Consider the following 21300-nt stretch of genomic DNA (forward strand, 5'->3'; position numbering starts at 1 on the left):
AAAAAAGATAAATAATTACAAACATAACTATAAACATAGTTAAAAAATGTAAAATTTCATAATGGTCAGTAAATTTAAAAGCATTATCTTAAAATATTATTTGTAAAAAATATACATTTGAAATATATATATATTGCTAATGAGCAACTACCAAAAAATAATCACTTTCCGCTTATGAAGGCCAGAACTTCAAGGGAAACCTTAATAAGGATTATACACAGACCTAGAAAATTACGAAAAAGTGCATTTGGTTACCCGATTTTGTTTCTAACAAGAACAAAAAAATTTTTTTGACAGTTTTTTTTTTAATGATATTTTTCAAGCAAATTTTCTGAACAAATTTTTAAAAATTATTTAAGTTTTTTAAATTTTATGAAATTTATAAATTTGTAAATTTTACCCTGCAAAAAACATTTTTCGTTTTGTAGTTCTTTTACTGTTTTTAAACTCAGAATATATTTAAAAAACAACATTTTTTTCTTTTTAAAAGCGCACTCGACTTTAAAAGAAGATTGCGTCAATTAAAACCTATTGACAAACAATAATAAATGTCAGCATATATATAAAACATTATATAAGTGTTTTTAACATATCGATCACAAAGTTACAATGGGTGTACGGACTTTTCAAAAATTGAAGATTATTTTTATCGCTATATATTTCGCGTATGACCAAGCTGGTATATACTTTTTTCTTTTTAACTTTACTATTTGATTTTTTACTTACAACAACTTTTAGTGAAAGAAAAGCTATTTACCGATATCAAAAATAAATAGAAAGAATATTGATAAGCCATCGATTCAGGAGAGTGAAAATCTTCACTGTGTAAAATAAAGGATTTAGCTTTTATTAACCACTAGAATCATGGCGGAGATTTTTAAGTAATGGGTAAATAACGATTATAGAAATCTAAGTTTTTTTCTGAATTTTTCTCTTTTTTTTCTAAGCTTTTGACTTTCTAAAAAAACTTTAATTGGTCACAAAATTTTTATAAATTTAGGAGACAAAATTCCAGGAAGGAGGAAATCAGGGTTCGTGGTGGGGTTGGGTTAGTATTCATTACCCTAAATCATTACCAGTCAACATATTAGAAATTTGAGTATGCCTCATGCCTTTTAGTCACCTATCTACCTTGAACAAAAAAAGTTCCTGAATACTTCGCTAAAATACGTGATTTCTCCCAAGGTACCGTGAAAATCACGGTATAATTTTGGAAAAAAAAATTTTTGAATCCATTTTTTTTAAGACCCATCGGCCAGGACTTTACGAATGGCACTGCCCAGCAAGCACACAACGTTGAAACAACGTTTAAATAACGTCGATCAACGTTATTTCAACGTTGTTTTAACGTTGTGTGCTTGCTGGGTAAATGGTATTTAAATCTAGAAATACCCATCTGTAAATATGTTAAAATACATTTAACTATTATCTTTTATTTCTATAATTTTTGCTTTACAAAGCTTCTTTAAAATATTCCTAAATAAAAACTGTAGTTGCGATTTAAAGAAAAGAAAAAAAAAAAAGAAAAAAGAAAAAAAAGCACTTTTGAGGAATTTTTTAAAACCTACATTTTTCACCTTTTATAAAAGCTGTTTACCTCGTGTCTAACCATACACTAGTAATCTTGGTCTAAATTCTGAGGTATCTTTTAAGGAAATTTAACTCCATATTTTACAAGGTGTAGGTTGAAGATCGAAACTACTAAACCATTTCTTCATAATTTAGGTTGCAATAGGCTTCAGAAATGTGTTGACAATGATCCAGCAGCCTGTGAAAAACTGACATCCCAAAAATGCGCTTTTGAACGCCCTTTTATGACTGCTAACTGCTCGAAAACATGCAATATGTGTGGAACAAACAATGAAAACTTTGATTTGGACTCTGCTTGTTTGTACTGGAGAGACAATAAACAATACTGTAACCCTGGATTTTATTGCAGCGGAGTTGTTAACAAATGTCAATACTCGTGTAATTATGACCCTGTGAAAAGATGTGAAGAACAGATACCTAAAATAGTTGAAGTGGTTGATTTAAAATGCGAAGACAAGAAGCCAGAAGAATGTAAATTGTTGACACAAAGTAAATGCAGTTTTCGAAGCGAGTTTATGTCGATAAATTGTAAGAAAACTTGTCAGATGTGTGGACCTAAGAATCCCAACTTTGATTATTCTTCTCTTTGCCAGTATTGGGAAAAACAGGGTTACTGTAAGAAGAATAGTTCCTATTGTTCTGGTACAGTTAAAGTGTGCAAGTATACTTGCAACGAAGACCCAACAACTTGGTGTAACCCACTTGTTGTTTGAAATTAAATTTTAAAGAGTGTGGAATTTTGTTTTTACAAGTAAATAAAAATAGAAGCTATCCATTTTTTTACGAGTTTTTCCATAAACGTTAAGTTACAATAAGTAAAATTTGTTTTAATGAACTTCATTATGAGGTAAAAAAAAAAAGTAAAATTTCATTTTTTTGGTTTATACGTTGGCGTTTGGAATTTAAATTTTTTACAAAACTTTATTAGTGAAGTTTTACTTAAATTACTTTTTCGTTGTACTTTTCATAATTTTTTTTTTTTTTATAAACTTTTTTTTTTTATAAATTTTTTTTTTTTACAAACTTGAAACTTTAAAAAATTAATTGAAAAACTCTTCAGTAAAATTTTATTTTAGTAAATGTTATTATTATTAAAAATGGAGAAATTTTGGAAAAAAGTTTTTAAAAAAATACAAAGGTGTAATACTTAAGATGGTTGATGATTTTCCACTTTTTTTTTTGAATTTGCTCCTTTAATAAAAATAAAATAAAATAGGAAAATAAAAAAAAAAAAGGAAGAACTTGTCAGAAAAGTAAAAAGAGAGATAAAGTTGAAAAAAATCCAGTGATGTGAATAATGCTATTTACAATGATGCTGATTTTAAGTCTAATACAGCGTTTGTATTGAGATGAGCGTTGTTTCCTCTAAACAGGATCTTCCTCGGATTAGAAGGCTACAATCAGCTCGTTCACACAAAAATATTGTGCGGGTATGGGAGTAAATTGATTCTTAAAAGTTTAGAACTCCCCAAGGCAATTTGAGATGCAGACTTTCAAATGTTTACATATTAGTTCCAATTAGTATATGATCTAAAGCCTATGGATCATCAAGCACCACCGCAGTTAAACTATTGAGGCTGTATTTTAAAGGAAGTCCTGAGGAGATGACAACTTTGTTGATAAACTTTGCTAATAAACTGAATGTCACGATTATTGCTGAAAGATATCGCTAAATGTTAAAAACATTAGGTTTCAAGCTGCTAGTAGTAAGATAGGGCGCTGTGAAGACTAATATTCAAAGGAATAATAACTTCCTTCAGATTTCCTTTTCTGGCGGTATTTGAAAGAACAAGTGTTTATTAGGAAACCCCGAACTCTTTTTAAACTAAAGAAAAGTGTTTGCTAGAAAACTCAAATGATAAAGAGTATCACTTTCCGAACAGTTAGAAAGTGCCACATAAAGAGCTCAACTTTGTCTTTGTCCGTTTTCCTTTGTGAAGGAAAACGGACATCATTTGAAAGATGTTTAAAGATCTTTAATATTTGAACCGTAAAGGAAAAGAACTTCAAAACAAATTATTTTTTAAACGGTGAAGCCCACCCAGTAGTATGTCACTTTTTTTTTTTTTCACTTATGACGTAAATATATAAAAATTCCATAACAATTTTGAAATGAGTACATTTTAATTTTGCCAATTATTCTGTACAAACTAAGAAAGAAAAAGCTAAATGATAATTATTCACTGTAAAAGTTTTTCCCTGCCTTTTTTCCGAACTTCTTTTATTTTAGACTATACACGGAGTTAGTGGAAGTCTGGAAATCAATTTCTAGACCTCCTCTAACTACTTTTAATGTTGAGCAAAGGTCGAATCTTAAGCGTTAAACTCGTGCAGACACTCAAGTTAAGTGTCTAATGCACGCATAAGATCGTCTTTCAAACTTATTCGACCTATTAATGCTTACACGAGTTTTTCTTTTGAGCTTATTCGATCTTCTAATGCTTGAGTAAGCTTGTCTCTTGAACTTATTTAACTAATGCTCACTCTTTTATAAATCCTTTATACTTTTGTCTCGCGATATTGTCCTACCCTTTTGAGGTTTAATACAAAAAAATTTTTCTACAAAAATTGAACAACCTCAAAAAAGACTAACAATTTAAACCTATACATCATTGCTGGCTGCTCCCATGAAATAAGTCATTGCTGGCTGTTCCCATGAAATATGTCATTGCTGGTTATTCCCATGAAATATCTCTTTAGATTTTATTACTACGCCCTCATAGTAATTAAAAATGAAAAAATGAAAACCGTTGTGTCTGGGCAAAGAGTCATAAAAGTCATGGCGGAGGATTTTCTGGAAACACACAAGAATGCTTTTTAGAAATGTCACTTTCCTTCAATTTGTCATGCATCTGCGATCAATAATTTCAACAGTGGCTCCTTTCTATGCACTTATCGTATTTCTCGGATACCATTTATTTCAAGCTTGATTATTTGGCTCTTTTTATCAAAGTGACCAAAGGTTCACACAATAATTCACTTTTTGAATTTCGCTACTTGGACGTGGGTCGGCACTTTTATCTGAGAAAACTTGAGAAGCAGTTATGGCTTTTTTTTTTTTTTTTTTTTGCAGAACTGTAAAGCTAAATCCAATAAAAATCAGTTCCCAGAAAAACGCCTTAAAGACAATTAAGTATCAGTTTTTATGGCAGATTGTAATGATTTTTGTATTTTATGGTGACAAAAGAGTTTTTTTTCGTTAACTCTACAATGACGTCATGGTAATCATAATTTCGTGCATTTATCACCCTCATCCTACTCTCCCTTGGCCTTCACATTTCGATGAATTCAAAATTAACAGCATACTTTGGAGTTCTCTGCAGCTAATTTGGCTTTGTTTTTTATGACTGATTCCTGAGTCCCTAAATGATTGGTTATTAATTATTCAGGGATTCAGGAATCATCAATCAGGTATTCATTTATCAATCATTCAGTATAATACTTTACATCCAAATGCCAGATATTAAAATACATTTGAAGCAAGGATGTCGGTTGAAAAAAAACCGTCCTCCTACTCCTTAGTCAGTTTTCCGGCTACCGGCTACTTGACTCTCTACTCGAATCTTTTTGATTTTGCAACAGTTGTTGCATGAGTAGAAAAAAAAGTCAAAAATATAGAAATAAAATAGAAATAAAACAATAAGTTTTTGACATTAGGTTTAATGCAGTTTTAATGATATGCAAAAATGAAAGATTTACAAGAAAATTTTAGTTCTCAATTAAAATGTATATATAACTCTAAAACCAGATTTGTAACAAAAAAAGTATTAATTGGATTCACATGCACACAAACACATGTTTACAATCACGTGGCTGTGCATAAGAAGTAATAATAAAATTGCCTTTGAATTTAAACTTTAAATCTTTTGAGGTTAATAACTAATTAGTCTTAAAACTAAATTTGCAAAAAGAGTTAGTGATATGCAACTCCTTAATTTATTTTATCTTGTATTAACCTGCTAAATATATCATACGCTTCATATGTAAAGTAGTTACAAGCCAAAAAATACTTTTTTTCCAAAAAAAATAAAAAAATTTATAAGAATACATGGCGCACAGATTTCCTCTATTCGCTCTAATTATGTTGGAGATGACCAGTAGAAGAAAGTTGAAAGGCGGATTTAAAGACTAAAATCTAAATAAATACTTTAAGCACTATATCGTTTATTTGCGGCAGCAGATTCAATTGATTCGAAAAATCTCAAACAAAAACTATAATTAGTTCAATAAAGGCTGTGCATACCGTATTTCAAACATTGAATTTATAACTTGGTTATTGAAACTTGTTCTTAAGAAAAGAATTGCCCTCAACTCTTTCAAATTAAGTCACAAATGGGATTTAAAGAAAAAAAGGCAGAGCATTCGCTGAGTTGAAAAATATGCGATCTACACTGATTTGTGTATTGGTGGCAAGCCAGTAACTGTCGTGGCTGTAACTTGGACCATTTTTGGATTTTTTGAAATGGCATCATTCACTTTTGACTTTGATTTTATATCAAATTTCTCAACTTGAGCTAAAGCTTGTATAAATTTCTTTCAAATTTTGTCACTGGGGTTACTTTTGGAAGCATAGACTTCTTTACGTCATCATTCCCACCTTTATCCAAACGAATTCGTTTGATTTTTGTCTTCATATTTTCTTTTATTATTCTTTTGTTTTTTTTTTCTTTTTCTTTAATTTTAAGTAACTTATAATTGGTCATTTCTCCAACAGAACTTGAACAAGAATCTTGACGAACAAGAAAACACCCGCTTTCACTATTTGAATCTCGAAAATCTTTTTTAATATTTAAATTTGCGAACCAACATCGCACAAAGCTTTTTTTTTTCTTTGACGCTGTTAAAAATATCCTATTGATTTGATTTACATAAATTGCTGCCAGTGACACATACATGTATTTGGCTTTTAGTTAAAAGCACGAGTTAAAAATATTTCGCTAAACATAAAATGATAACACGAGTTAAAACTTTCAGCGTTAAACATAAAATATAGTTTTGTTGTAAAAATTCTGCTATAGATGATCTTTTTTTTCAGAATTGAATTCGCTAGTTCCGGAAGAAAGTTATGAAAAAATAATAAAATAAAAAATTTCCTGTTTTATTGAACACACTTCTTATTTATTTTACATATTTATATAAATATTTCACACTTGTTAACTAAATTTAATTACGCACCTAGTCCTTATATAAATAAGAGTCACCCACATAAATTAAAAACTTAAAAAAAAACAATTATTCACACTATCTCAACCAATAAAGAAAAACAAAATGACAAACAAAAAAGCAAGGAATTACACTGACAAGTAATTCAATGCTGCAATTGCACAAATAAAATATGCTGACTTATCGTTATGTAAAGCATCATTTATGCTTTGGATTCCAAAGGGAACTTTATCGATCAGGATAAAGCACCCTACAAACTCTATTGGCACAGTCACCATTTTAAGTACTTTTACTCAATTAACATTAGTTGAAATGCTTAAACTTGTCAATTGGGGTTTCGGTAGAACCCGCAAACAAGTACTTGAACTTTTTGCTAGTTATTTGTAAAATATTAAACAAACTAACTTATTTACGAAAGGTAATCCAGGTAAAGCTTGATACAAAACTTTCATCAAAGTTGGAAACATAAAGTAAGCGAGAGAACTGCAGGTAAAATTGAAACGCTCAGAGCAGCTTCTTGTACTGGAGATAATATAAGTAAATATTTCAATACATACAAGGCTCATTTTTTTGAAGCAAATATCAATGAATACTCTGTGTCAAATGTCTGGAACTTTGACGAAATCGGCTTCAATGGTGACAAGGGTAATCAAAAACTTCTCTAAAAACATGGTTCCAAACGTCCTCTTAAAACTAAAACGTTAAAGCTGGATGTGTTTTGCATGCTTGCCAAAAAAATATACGCTTGGAGATGAGTACTTTTGTACCGAAAAATGTAGAGAGTGATATTTTTTACTTTAATTCCTCATCTTTGTGTTTGATTGTATCAACTTAAATATTTAATTGGTTTATTTTTATTAATTGTATAATTTTAATTGTAACATGTGACAACTAAAAATCCGGACAAAATTTGTAACTTCAATAATTGTTATGTCTAACAATGTTTTATAATTTTTTAATCCTAATTATTATGTTACAAATTTAATCCTCTACAAAATACTCGAGCTTTATTTTTTCCGAACTTAATTAAACATGTTTAAAAGCTTGAATAATCAAGAGGCATTCCGTGAAGGAGTGTACGCTTTTTCAGATTTGCGTTCAAAAGAGAACAAAATGTTTATTGTTAATCACTTTCCCTTGGAAAATGTCCTAAAATCGACCATTTACGATATACTGCAAAAAAAGGAGAATAATATAGTACCAGAACGAAAGGTCGGAAGTGATTGGATAGCAAGAAAAATGCCTGAAAAACAGATAAAACTCGTGGATTAATTGATTGATAGGAAGGATGGTGTTTCACACTGTAGCTTAGCCAACTGATTTAATGTTTCTCAGCAGTATATATCCAAAATTATCAAAGAAAATACGAGCATTCATTGTCGTATAAAAGATTAAAGCGCTAAAAAGAACAACGACTCAGAAAGCGGCTGTGTGTCTTAAGTACCGAAAATTGGTTGCACTTTTTCTGGAAAAATTGTGATCATTGACAGTAAGTCATATTTTCTTTTAAGCAACGGTGATCTTTCTGGCAACGCAGGGTATTATACTTTTGATCCCAACGCAACGCCTATTTAGGTCCAGCTCAAAAGAAAAAGCAATTATGAACCAAAATTATTTGTTTGGATAACCTTGTATGAGAAAGGAGTCACAAAGCATTACATCGCTCCTTCGGGCCTAGCAGTCGACAAGAATGTGTACATTTCAACATGTATGTTTAAGTTAAACAAGTTCATCAACGAGGTTCGCTAAGACGAAATTGTGTTCTGGCCTGATCTAACAAAGTGCAAGATTACCTAAAAAGCGAAATTGTCGAATATGTACCAAAAGACAAAAGCCCTGCTAAATTGCCCGAATTGCGTCCGATCCAGAGTTTTTGGACTGAAATTAAAAGATTGGTGTATGCAGATAATTGGCAAGCTGAAAATCTCAGCCAACTAAGAAATCGAAATGAGTATTTATAAAAAAAATTGATCAAAATCGAGTACATAGGCTTGGGGCGAGTACTTTTACAAGAGTTGACCGTGCTCGCCGAAATAGACTGATATACAAAAAAAAAAATTATTTGTAGTATACAAGCTCCTTGTTATTATGCTTTTTTTTTACTTTAAATGCTTGTAACTTGAAAAGTAAATAAAATAAAATTTATATCTTCTTGTTAAAAGAATGTTTCTTAATAGATCCATGTATATAGATAATTTATATAGATCTATATATATAGATATTTATATATATAAAAAAGTATGTCAGGATGTTTGAGTGCTAAATTTATTCTGGAGTCGGATTCATAACTTCTGGAACTGGATTGTGTTGTCGAAGTGAAACTAATTTGCAAAAGATACTTTTTACCATCTTTTTCAACTTGACATATATATATTTAAAACAATGATATATTATATATACTAGATGTCTAACTTCGATCCGAAAAGTGAAGCCGTGGAAGCCATTTCTAATTCGGGCAAAAACATGCATTTTTAACTTTGATTTCGCACGTCGGATATAGCTTTTGCCCTTATTACAAATGGCGGATTCAATTTGTAAACAAAAAAAGCGGCTTTTCTTTTCGTCCAATAAAATCCTGCAAATTAGACTTCTAGCATATATAATATATCATTGATTTAAAATGAGTTAAAATATTTTTTTCATCTTTATAACTTTTCACTTAAAACTTAAAACTTGAATTAACAGCGCCATGAAAATATTTTTATAATTTTCATTTTTTCGCTTTAAAATTAACTTTATTTATATTTTTCATATACATCGAAGTACATCGAAAATCACATGAAAGCCACGTGCTTTATTCCGCTTAAAACTATTCGACGATATAAAACGCAAGTGTGTACCAAAAATAATGTTATTAGAAATATACAAGTTTATACAAATATTTAAGGCTTAAATTTATACAAAAATATATAAAATATGAATTTTTACAAAAAGATAATATAGAGGGATAAAAATAGGTTTAAGACGATATCAAAGTTTTTACTACATAGCAAAAACTGATGGATTCGATGAAAATCTAATAATGCGCTCTGCTTCCATTCTTTCCCTCCTGGCTGCTTCAATTTCACGCTCATTCTCGATTATGCTATTCTGGTATTGTAAGCGAATTTCACGCAACTCTTTTGTTGTCTCTTTTTTAAGCTGATCGGCTTTGCTGTTTCCAATATCGACTTCATACTGCCTAAACAAGTTTTGGGTTCTGCTGGAAATTCGGTTCCCTATAGTTGCAGTAGGAGGGTCGATGTTCTTAAGACGATACATAGAAAGATTTTGTGAGCGCTCTCTAGAAGAATTACCTTCCTGAGCACTTTTATTTTCGAGTAGTTCATCGTCAGATGTCGGCGACGTGGCAGCTTTTTGTTTTTTTTCTAATATACATATATACACATATATATATACACACACACACACACACACACACACACACACACACACACACACACACACACACACACACACACACACACACACACACATTAGTAATTCTAAAAAACAACTTTAAAAAGCAACTTCTTACTGATTTCTGGAGATTCGTTTGAAACTTTCTCAGGAGTTCTTTTGAGAAGGGAATCATTTTTTTCGTCTTCCGTAATATTAGATGCGGTGTTAAGAGATTGCTCTAATAACTTTTCCGCAGTAGACTTTTTTGAGCTCAATGAAGTCCTTCGCAAACCTGCTGATTCTATAAAGTCATCGTCTTGTAAATGTTTTACAGGTCTGTCGTTTGATTTTGATGCTTCCATCGCTGTTTGAGGAAATGTTATTTGGCGAGTAATTTTATTTGTCTGAAGTGGTTGCGCGGTCTTCAATAAATTTTCTATTGAATGGAAGTTTAAGAAATAAAAAATAAGAAATAAAAAATAATAAAACCCATTAATAAAGCCACTGTTGATAAAACTATTTGTAAATACAATGAGCTAGAATACGAAAAAACTTCAACGCCTACCTAACTTTTTCTCCGTCGATGATTTCCTTTGACTTGCTTCAAGTTTCTGCAGACCAGCGTCTTCAACAAGGTTATAGTTGCGATGAAAATCCATATTAGTAATTTTTTTAATAGCCTTCTAACTAAAAGAAATAAAAAAATTCAATTTTCACAAAACTTCCTGTCACGCGAGGTTTTCACCAAACATTTACAGATTCGTTTTATCAACTTTGTATGGATTTTGTCGGAACCTCAACAGTTAATAAAATAGTTAAATTTGAAACCATCATTTCAGCCAAAGTTTTAAAACCATTAAAAAAAAAAAACTCTCATTGCCAGAAAAACTGAGTGCTACTCAATCATTTTTCCTTTTTGCTTCTCTGAGTGACAAACTCATCCTTTTATCTAAAGTGTCTCTTGACTCATCAATCAGGCATTAGCGGATGTATGTTAACTTGTCTTACGTCATTTTCAGACAAAAACATTGCCTTTAGATGTGCCAACTGGCGAGAGAAAAAACTGCAACAATAAAATTTAGAATGAATTGAACAAGATGATTAATATGTCATTGTAAAGTTAATGCTTACCAAGTTGGCATTTGCTAAGAAATTAGAATAAATGAAGTTTATTTAAAAGTGGCAGTAAAAAAAAGCGGAATTTAAAATATTTGTGACGTCAAAGAAGTTTCTCGAAATCAATGACAAATTATCTCAATATATAACTAAAAAAAGATATAGTAACTGTCTGAGGACCTTTCAAAATTTTTCTTTCTTTGCCGGACGTCTTTTTCATTGTTAATTAAACGGTACGTTTAATATCCATAAATGAAAAGAAAAGATTAACGAAAAATATTTACAACCTTGCCCTAAATGTTTGTTTTAAAATTTTTTCAGGAAAACGTTATTTCTCGAACTCTAGAACTGAAACTTAACGAAAAAAGAATATTAGTGTATTACTTTATTGCAGAACTGTTTAAGCGATTTCTAAACGGGCTTTTTATTGTCATTTTGATTAACCGTTTTTTAACCTCACCGGTCCAAAATATTAACCTTACCGATGTAAAATATCAACCTCACTGGTTCAAAGTATTACTTCAAGTCGTATTTTATGACGTAAATCTTATCGCATTATTCGGTTCAATCTATTATGACGTAATAAACTCCAACTATTTAAAGCCTAATTTAGATGTCTTACCGTCGTTTGATTATAAACTTTAATCATTAAGTTTAATCTTAAGTTTCAATATTGATATTTTTTTTCAACTGAAATAAAAGTGCTTTCTAAAATCTGTTCTAAAAATATTCGATAGAGTCATGTTACCAATTTACTAAGAAACGGAATCTTTGAGAAAACGAGATTGCGAAAGCTGATTAAAGTAGGATGTGTTCGAGATCATGTTTTACTCTCTCAGAGTTTCATTTGTTCGTTCCATAACTAATCTTTTTTTATTATTATTTTGACAACTTAGACTCAACCTAAATTTTGTACAATTCGTAAATTTTATGTACAATTCGTAAATTTTTTGTACAATTAATCATTATTAATCATCATTAGCGTGTTAACGTTAATTACGTATAAAAAAAAAAGTTACGCATACTTCAAACGCAAGTACAAAAAAAAAAGTACAAAAGTATTTTTAATTGGCGTTTCCCTGACATCATACAAAGTCATTATAGAAAATATTTATGCGTAATACGCGTGTCTTCCTAATTACGCCAGTTGAGTATTGATAAAAAATCTCGTAGAAGGATTTTTAAATTCTTATTTGATAAACATTCACGTTGTAAATAGCGTTTTATTTTGAATTTATTTTAAACACTATATAAATTAAGCGTTAATCTTTCACGCGAGTATTACATCACCTTCGACTTCAAGTTACGTTAATATTTTTGCAGAGGTTTGATTTTTTTTCCTCTGAAGAACATAGTCCTTCTAAAGTGTTTTAATGCTTTGCAATCACTACGATAAAAAGTATATAAATACCTTTTATGCTAGGTTATTTTTATTATAAATAAAATATGTAAAATAAATTGTTGAATGCTAATTTTCAGACGGCGTAGGAAAAACTAAATAATAATTCTATAAATCAGACTCTTTTAAGCCATACATCTTTATTTTGATTATCAGATGTTTGTAACTTTTACAGATCATCTATATATCTTTTATAGATCTTGTTCATCCCTAATTTAGGGAAAAACTTCTAATAAAACATTTGATCTTGAAATTTAATCACAATTGAACTTAAATACACTAAAACTTAATAATTGGAAAAATTAAAACTAAAGATTTTTAAAAATATCTATCGATTCTTCAGCAGCACTAAACACGCAACAAAAATAATAACAAAAATAATAATAAAAATAATAATAATAAAAATAATAATAATATTAATAATAACAATAACAATAACAATAATAGCAATAGTAATAATAATAACAACAACAACAACAACAATAATGATAATAATAAATAAATAAATGAAGAAATAAATGAAGAAACAAATGAAGAAATAAATGAAGAAATAAATAAATAAAAGAAGAAGAATAGAATATTTCAACAGTTTCATTCCAACGAATTTCAAAGTTTCATTTAATGAATTTTTTAGCTTTAAGTAGAATTATGCTTTTAATCAGTTAAAACGCTAAAATCACTATTCGCTGAATCTTTAGAAAAAAATTAAGAAACTAAGTTGATAATAAACAAATATAATTATAAAAAAAATTAAAAATTTTCCCTAAAGTAATAATTTAGTAAGCATCTAATTACATGAGCGAATTTAAGTAACAAAAAACAGCAAAGGTATTGCCATTTATTTGATTTTCCTTGAAACTTACATGAATCACACCATTGTGCTCTTCTGGATTAAAAAAAATCTCTGTTGTGCATTTAACTAAATAATAAGTGACTGATCATTTCTGAACTTGAAAGTGAAAGAAACAGATTGATGAAATGTTTTATAGGTTTTTTAAGCTTTTAGGAAGGTTGGTAATAAAAAAAAACCACGTGAAAATGTCACGTCTAGATTTCTAAAATTAGAAGATAAAAGTTCACACCAGGTGTTTAACACATTTAATGCGACAACATAATGTCAGCCCTATGGAACTATTTACGGTGATAAAATCCATGTTTGCGTTTTTCCTAATAAATAGCTTTCTCAAAAAGGCTTACTAAAGATCGGTGCCCTTCTACTTCTTTGTGCAGTCGGAAACTTAAATAGTGTGATCAATTTCTAAAACAAGAAGCCGCCTTTAGTCATTAAAACAAGATATACTTATCTGTTTTAAACTAAAATATCTTTTTCTCTAAACTATTTTAAGATCTATGGAAAAAAGGATTATCACATCTTGGTTCTTATCACAATCAAGTTAATTACTATCAAATTACATTCAGGTTAATTACAATCAAGTCAATTCAATATCAAGTTATCGAATCAAATAATCCCAACGCTATCTTATTAGACTGACGCACAAGATTAATTTAGGAGTAAATCCTTAGATTTATCTGGAACCTGAAGTATTAAATATAAAATAATAAGTAGTAGATCTTTTAAAATCATTTTTTGAAGTATTTTTTGTAGAGCAGAAAAACAAATATAGGATTTGTTTTTTGGATTGCTGCTACAGTTTTAATTCAAAGTATACAAACACATTTTTCTCGCATGTATAAGTTAAACATTGTGTTTACACTTTACTTGACATTATAACGAGAAAAAATAAGCAAATTCTAAACTCTATTTGCTCAAGCAACTGATGGGATCGTTTTACCATTTTTTCCGACGTTTTGATAACATTATTTAATTGATTGTGATTGCACACCGCACAAGACCAACTCTGTTTGTTCGCACCTTTCCACACTTGAGCTGAACACTAGGCTGAATAAACAAAGCGCAGCATAACAAAAATACACTTGTACTCCCCGGAGACAGAACAATAAACAAACGTTTAAACAAGAAGCAAAAAAATAGAATCAAACCAAAAAAAAACTTAAATTATTAAAAAAATAAAAATTATGCTTTGTAGAAAGAGTAAGAGTTTTTTTTTATGATAAAACCTGGTTTACATTTAATTTATAATAAAGTGCAAATGGTTTTTGTTTTTTTTGTTTTTTTGTATCTTTTATTTGTAAGAAATGCTATCTCGGAATACCATAATTATCTCTAAATACTATATAAAACCTGGTAGGATGTTGAGGTTTACACAACCAAGTTAATTATCGATAAGTCAATCTGCAAATTGGCCAATTCCGTTTTATGTTATTTTACAGGAAGGTAAAAAAGCTAAATAAAAAGATCAAAATATTTACAATATCTATATTCAAAAACTCTATTTGGTGCTTTTTCATTTTGCATACAGAGTTAACTGAAACGTATGTAAAAAACTGAAAAGTATGAAAAAGCATATTGATCACTTTCCTATATAATTTTTTTTTTTAAAATTGGTCAATTTCAAAAATTAAAAATGTAAAAAATACAGGATTGATGTCCGGCTTACGTGCTGGCGATACTCTCGGTAACTTTGAACGGCTTAAGTTTGGATCCTGCAGGTGACGAACCCGCTTATTTTGTATACTACATGTGACAAACCCAACGTATTCAACGACGTCAAAACTAGATTTTGCGTCAAAATTGGAGTTAGTAACAAATTTTTAGGTCAGGCCATCGTTATCTCGTTTACTTCACCAAAGATAGATACGAAGGTTTCCCCTAAAGTTTAATAACTTTTAAGTATAACGCAGACCATCTGCTTTTGATTGAGAGGAAAAATGCATTTTCCAACGATAAACATTTCAAATTTATTAGGAGCTCTCAATTCAAAATAGACGAAGAGATTTTTAGAAAATAGTTATAAAATTTTATAAAATGAGATCATGGTCTTAACTTAATTATCACTTAGAACGGATGCTAAAGGAACAAGTTACAGCACTAATGACTAAAGAAGTACAATATACACTTAAAAAAACACAACTCAACTTCGTTAACTTATTAAATTAAAGAAAAAAATCGGGTTATCATTTTGTAAAACTTAAAATTGCACGACGTGTTTCAAAAAAATCTCTTCGAGTTTGTTTTAAGATTTTTTGGAGAACATATACAACAATAGAATTCTATTTTTTCAATATCTTTTTAATTAAATATGTTCAAATTAGGGATGAATCTTTCAATTTGACCAATTAGAAAACAATTAGCTTTTCACTTAAGATAACTAAAGATTCCAACTATTGCTCAATATATTAGCAAATATATTACAGCAATTAATAAGGAACCGCCTGCTTAACCGTTCTAAAAAATAAATTGCGTATAGCCAGCTAAGTTTGTGTGGCGTTCAATTTTAGAGCAATTTGGGCGGAGAGATGGACGGTAGTAATATAGACAGAAACCGGCCTAAAAGGGCCCCTAAAATATAGCTTGGTGTGGGTGGTGGTAATCTATAAAAGTTCTTGATGATTGGTTTGTAGTAATTTTTCTGTACTTCAAGTCTCCCTAGGCTAGTGGTTTTCTGTACTTCAAGGCTAGTGGTTTTGAATATTCTCTAAATATTTTTTGAACTCTGAAATAAAAAGAATTTTCAATAGTTCAATAGATTTTGATCTGATGATAATCATTTAAAAATATATTCGTTTATAATACGTTTTAAGCTTCTTAATTTTGGAGACCTCTTTGAGTTATATCCAATACTTTGAGTTATCTCTGATTCTTTGAGTTATCTCCGATTCTTTCTATTATTTCTTCTGCGAAAATTCATCTGATTTTAACTTTTAAATTTAAACAGCTGACTTGCAAGTTAGTATATGTGAACTTATGCGCCACATGGTTTTTTTAGATTTCTGAAGCTGCAAAAAGTTTTTTTTAAACATGTAAAAATGTAAATGCTCAGATGAGGTAAGATTTCGTCAATGATTAACTAGATGTCTTACTTAACATAAAATCGGAAAGAAAATGTGAAGCAAATTTATTCTAGTTTGTCGGCAGCCGGCAATTTAAAAAATGATTCATGCAAATTTGTAGCTCAACATTTAAAATCAAGTTGTTGTTATAAACGCTCATGAACAAATTTATTTATTAAATATAATTCGTGAACTGTTTTACTTTTTATTTAAAAGCATTGGTACGCAGTAAAAAGAATCTGTTACATAATACCCAGAGATTACAAAAATTAGTTGTCAATTAAACGGATGTTTTTGAGTTTTACAAATGTAACTTAAAAGATGCCTGTTAGAAACCTTTAAGTGTTGTAAAAAATATATATCTTTTGAATTATGGAAAGAAGCATAAATATATCTTTTGAATTATGGAAAGAAGAACAAATATATCTTTTGAATTATGGAAAGAAGCATAAATATATCTTTTGAATTATGGAAAGAAGCATAATTATAGCGGATTAGTGAAATACTCTTATTTTAACTAATTTTCATAAATAAAACAAAAGATGTACTCAATAATAAAAAGCTTTAAAAAATTTTAATGACAAACAGCATTGAAGTTAAGATGTGGTTGAAATGTGTCATTGGATTGCCGATGTTACAATGTGGTTAAAATGGGTCATTGTGTGACCAGTGTTTGACAGATGAATGAATAAAGAATGTGCTAAATTAATAAAAATGTTGCATAAAGTGATGCCAAATTTATTATTCTCTAATTCATGAAAATGAACATAAAAAACTGCCAAAACTTTGAAATTTGGCATTAAAAATTGGCTATTGGCAAACCAGGGTCTGGCGAAAAAAATACTTAACTTAGTGATAAATACATCTTTACTGCAAATTGACGTTAAATCTGGAAAAATTTTATTAGATTTAAAATAAATTCTTTTAGCGCTTTCGAGGTAATTAAAGCATGTTATTTGAAACATGGTATTCAATACATCGATTGAAGCGTTACATTTCAGTAAATACCGCCACAAAGCATGACTGTATTTACTAAAACCTTAAAATGAAATTTGTACAGAGATAAATTTTTCATTGATATCTAAAAACTCCCAAATTTACAAAAAAATGTAATGATAGAAAATGAGTGCTCAGTACTAAACAAGGTTAGCCTAACTTTTTTCTCTAAATTTTTAAAAGAAAGAAAGTAGAAATGCATAGAAATATAAGATAAAAACTTTATATGTAAAAAGTTTACGTATTTTACTTAGGGAAAGTTTGTAAAAATTGCATTAATTTTGGACAATTAATCTAAAACAAAATTATAAAAACCAAAATAGACAAAAAAGACGTGGAAAATATATTAAAAGTTGGCAAGCGCAATTCTGTCAGGAGTCATCAAATTGGCCGTCAACTACAGAAAAAGAATTTATAGGTGTGGCCTTAATCTTTTCTTCACATTTCTTGTATAAGAAAGAGTCATAATAAGCAACCGAAGTGTATGCTTGGCAAGCTGGCGGATATCGGTTTACTGTGTTTTGAAAATCATCAATAAAGACCGAGTTCATTTTTTCACTACACACTTTAATAGTATTACTATAACTAATATTTTGTTCAATTTCTGTATCCCAGTCCTCTACATCAGGATTTGAAATTTTTTGTTTAGGTTTTTTTGCAAACGGAATATTAAAATTCATAGCAATCCATTCGTCGTTGTTCACTTCTTTATTTTGGTTGAAGATTTTTCTTGGTTCAACATCTTAAAAGTAATAGACAATTTAAAAAAAGAAAAATAAATTTAAAAAATGTGAAATACTTTCAGCAAAAAAGTCTTTTAAAATTCAAATCAAACTACAATTTTTAATATTAAAAGATGATAAATAATTTAAACTTTCCTTTTCCTTCATCACATAAAAAGGTAAAACATTACAAAATATACAAAATAAAAATAGTTGGTTCAGTATAAAACCACCAATCAGTATAAAAATAGCTGGTTCAGTATAAACTTAAGAGAAAAAAAAAAACAAAAACCAAGATGCTTTTTCTGATAGCAGGTTTCATATTACCTGAATGAGATCTCCACATTGCTGACCCTTGTTTCATTGCATTTTGCAAAACATTTAAGTTCCAATCAACATCATAATGAAGATTAATTTCATTCAACTCTTTTTCAGGAAGATTAAAACTATTTATATTCTCATTTGGATTTCCATAGCGCCCCTTACCCCGCCAGTTATCTTTTAAAGAAGGATCACGTTTTGGATAGGTGCTGCCTAAAAATATTTAAACATACGGAATTCTTTACAATTTGTTTTCACATAATCTGAATTTATTTTTGTAGAACTATTTATTATACAACTAGAAATATAAAGAATACTTGTACCCAAAGAAGTTTTCTGAAATTAGATATAAATATCATCATAAAATAAATATTACTAAATCAAATATTGCTATCATCATAAAATAGGTATTATTATTATAAATTAAGTGTCATTATTTTATTAAATCAAATTATTATCTTAAATTAACTTCATTCTTAACCTCTATAATCATCTTATGAATTCATATATATGACATGTAAGTCTTTATTTTACATATAGTTATCTCTTAAAAATCCAATTCATTTGTATTGTTATTTTTTGAAATTTTTGAAACTCTTTTTTTTTTTATGTGATTACTTTAAACTTTTTTTTTTTGAACTTTACCTATGAAGATTATTAATTTAAACTTAAGTATATCCTTAAAAATCCTTGAATATGCAAATAGTGGTTGACTAATAAAACAAAATGACCTAAATATTTCCTTTACAATAAAAATGATTAAGAAAATATTTTACAATAAAAATGATTAAGAAAATATTTTACAATAAAAATGATTAAGAAAATATTTTACAATAAAAATGATTAAGAAAATATTTTACAAAAAAAATGATTAAGAAAATATTTTACAATAAAAATGATTAAGAAAATATTTTACAATAAAAATGATTAAGAAAATATTTTGGTAATTTCGTTTTACTAGTGAATCACTATTTGCAACTTGTGATTTGTAACAACTTTATAAACACAAAAAATATTAGCACTGATAGGTGTTAACTTTTAAATAATCAATTTCAATTGAAAATTTTCAGAAAACAAACAAAATTGAGCTAAACATTACCAGTTGGTAGAATCTTAGGTATGTCAGCAATGCTAAGTTGAAATGAATTTTGGTCCAAATCTAACCGAATTAAATTCTTCAACTTAAAAATAAAAAAAGGTATTTCTTTAAGATTATTGTGGAAAAGATCTAAGCTTTGGAGGCCTAAAATGTTTTCAAGAGACAGAGGTAATTGTTCAAGGCAGTTATTATCTAAACGTAGATCTTTGAGATTTTTTAAGTTTCCAAAATCTTTAGGTAACTCAATTAACATATTTTTTGACAATTGCAAAAACTCTAAATTGGTAAGATCACAAAATGAGGGTGGAAGCACTCTAAGCATATTCTGACCCAAATCTAACCAACTTAAGGAAACAAGTGAACCAAATTGTGAAGGAAGACAAGAAATTTGATTTTCATTTACATTCAATTTTTTCAACTTTGTAAGAGCACAAAATGAATCAGGCAATATAGATATCCAATTTCCATTTTGAAAATTACTGCGTTCAAGTTCATTCATTGTGCTTCCTAAGTGCAAGTATTCTAAATTTTTTAAAGAACCAAATTGTGAAGATAATGAACTCATAAAATTTGCTCCAGCTTCTAACTTCTTTAATTTTAAGCAGGTGCTACAAAACAAACTGTTAAAAGGTTCCTTTTGTAATCCATTATCATGTATTGACAGTTCTTCTAAGTTTTGTAAATCATGAAACCATAATGGCACTTCTTTCAATAAATTATTTTCTAAGAAAAGTTTTTCAATAATGGCAGCACAAGCTAGTGTTTCAGGAAGCTGTTCTATTTGATTGTTTGCAAGATCAAGAAATTTAAGTGATTTCAAATCAGAAAAACTCTTAGGGACTGACTGCAGTAAATTACCATTACAATTCAAAATCTGCAATGTCTCAATTTTTCCAATATCAGAAGGAAGTTCTTCTAAGCAGTTGTTAAGCACATCTAATACACGTAAAGATTTTAAGCTAGAGAATCCGGAAGGAAAGATTGAGATTTTATTTTCATCAAGATGTAACTCTTTTAAATTGGAAAGCTGTGTTATGCTAGGTGGTAGTGTTCTTAGTTGATTTCCAATTGCAGAGAACACTTGAAGAGATTGCAATTTGCCAATATCAGGTGGAAGGACTTTTAACAAATTTTCATTTAAATTTAGTTCTTCCAGATATATAAGGGACGAAAAACTATGACTTATTTGAGTCAACTCATTACCAACAATACTTAACTTTCTTAGCATTATCAAGCTATTTATTTCAAAAGGTAATGACATCAAGTTATTATGATCTAGAATAAGAGATTTAAGTCTGTCAACCGGTAATTGAAATAAAGTATATGGGATTTCTTCCATGTCATAGGATGAAACATCAATTTCAAAACAACTTTCATCTTCTTTAAATGAATCAAGTAAACTTAAGACTTCGTCCATTTTCTGCAGTTAGTCTTTTCTATGGAAAAAAAATGTTAGTGAATAAAGAGTTAATAAATATTGCTATCATGAAATTATAAAATCCAGTTCAATTCATATTCAGTTGAAATTTAGCTATTAAGCTACCAAGTATAAAAAACATATATATTTGGGATACTTAAAGACTTAATTGCCACTTTTGATT

At 29.0% G+C, this 21300-nt stretch overlaps 2 protein-coding genes across 2 annotated transcripts; one reads left to right on the forward strand and one right to left on the reverse strand.

The window, feature by feature from the left end:
- Positions 1–559: 559 nt before the first annotated feature.
- Positions 560–2368, forward strand: LOC149878325 (uncharacterized). The gene is made up of 2 exons (XM_090072920.1): positions 560–679; positions 1726–2368. Exons 1-2 carry the CDS (start codon positions 610–612, stop codon positions 2301–2303), a joined length of 648 nt encoding a protein of 215 aa, XP_089929046.1. The 5' UTR covers positions 560–609; the 3' UTR covers positions 2304–2368.
- Positions 2369–9720: 7352 nt separating this feature from the next.
- Positions 9721–21166, reverse strand: LOC145193388 (uncharacterized). Its single transcript, XM_090072524.1, has 6 exons — positions 19700–21166; positions 18607–18813; positions 17932–18299; positions 10700–10814; positions 10271–10570; positions 9721–10121 (listed from the first exon to the last, which is right to left on the reverse strand). The coding sequence occupies exons 1-6, from the start codon at positions 21114–21116 to the stop codon at positions 9736–9738; spliced, it is 2793 nt and encodes a 930-aa protein (XP_089928650.1). The 5' UTR covers positions 21117–21166; the 3' UTR covers positions 9721–9735.
- Positions 21167–21300: the final 134 nt, after the last annotated feature.

Source organism: Hydra viridissima, unplaced genomic scaffold (genome assembly GCF_058129835.1).
Source record: "Hydra viridissima isolate aposymbiotic clone 2 unplaced genomic scaffold, HvirCarnegie_v1 scaffold_15, whole genome shotgun sequence".
In the NCBI taxonomy this organism is placed as follows: Eukaryota; Metazoa; Cnidaria; class Hydrozoa; order Anthoathecata; family Hydridae; genus Hydra; species Hydra viridissima.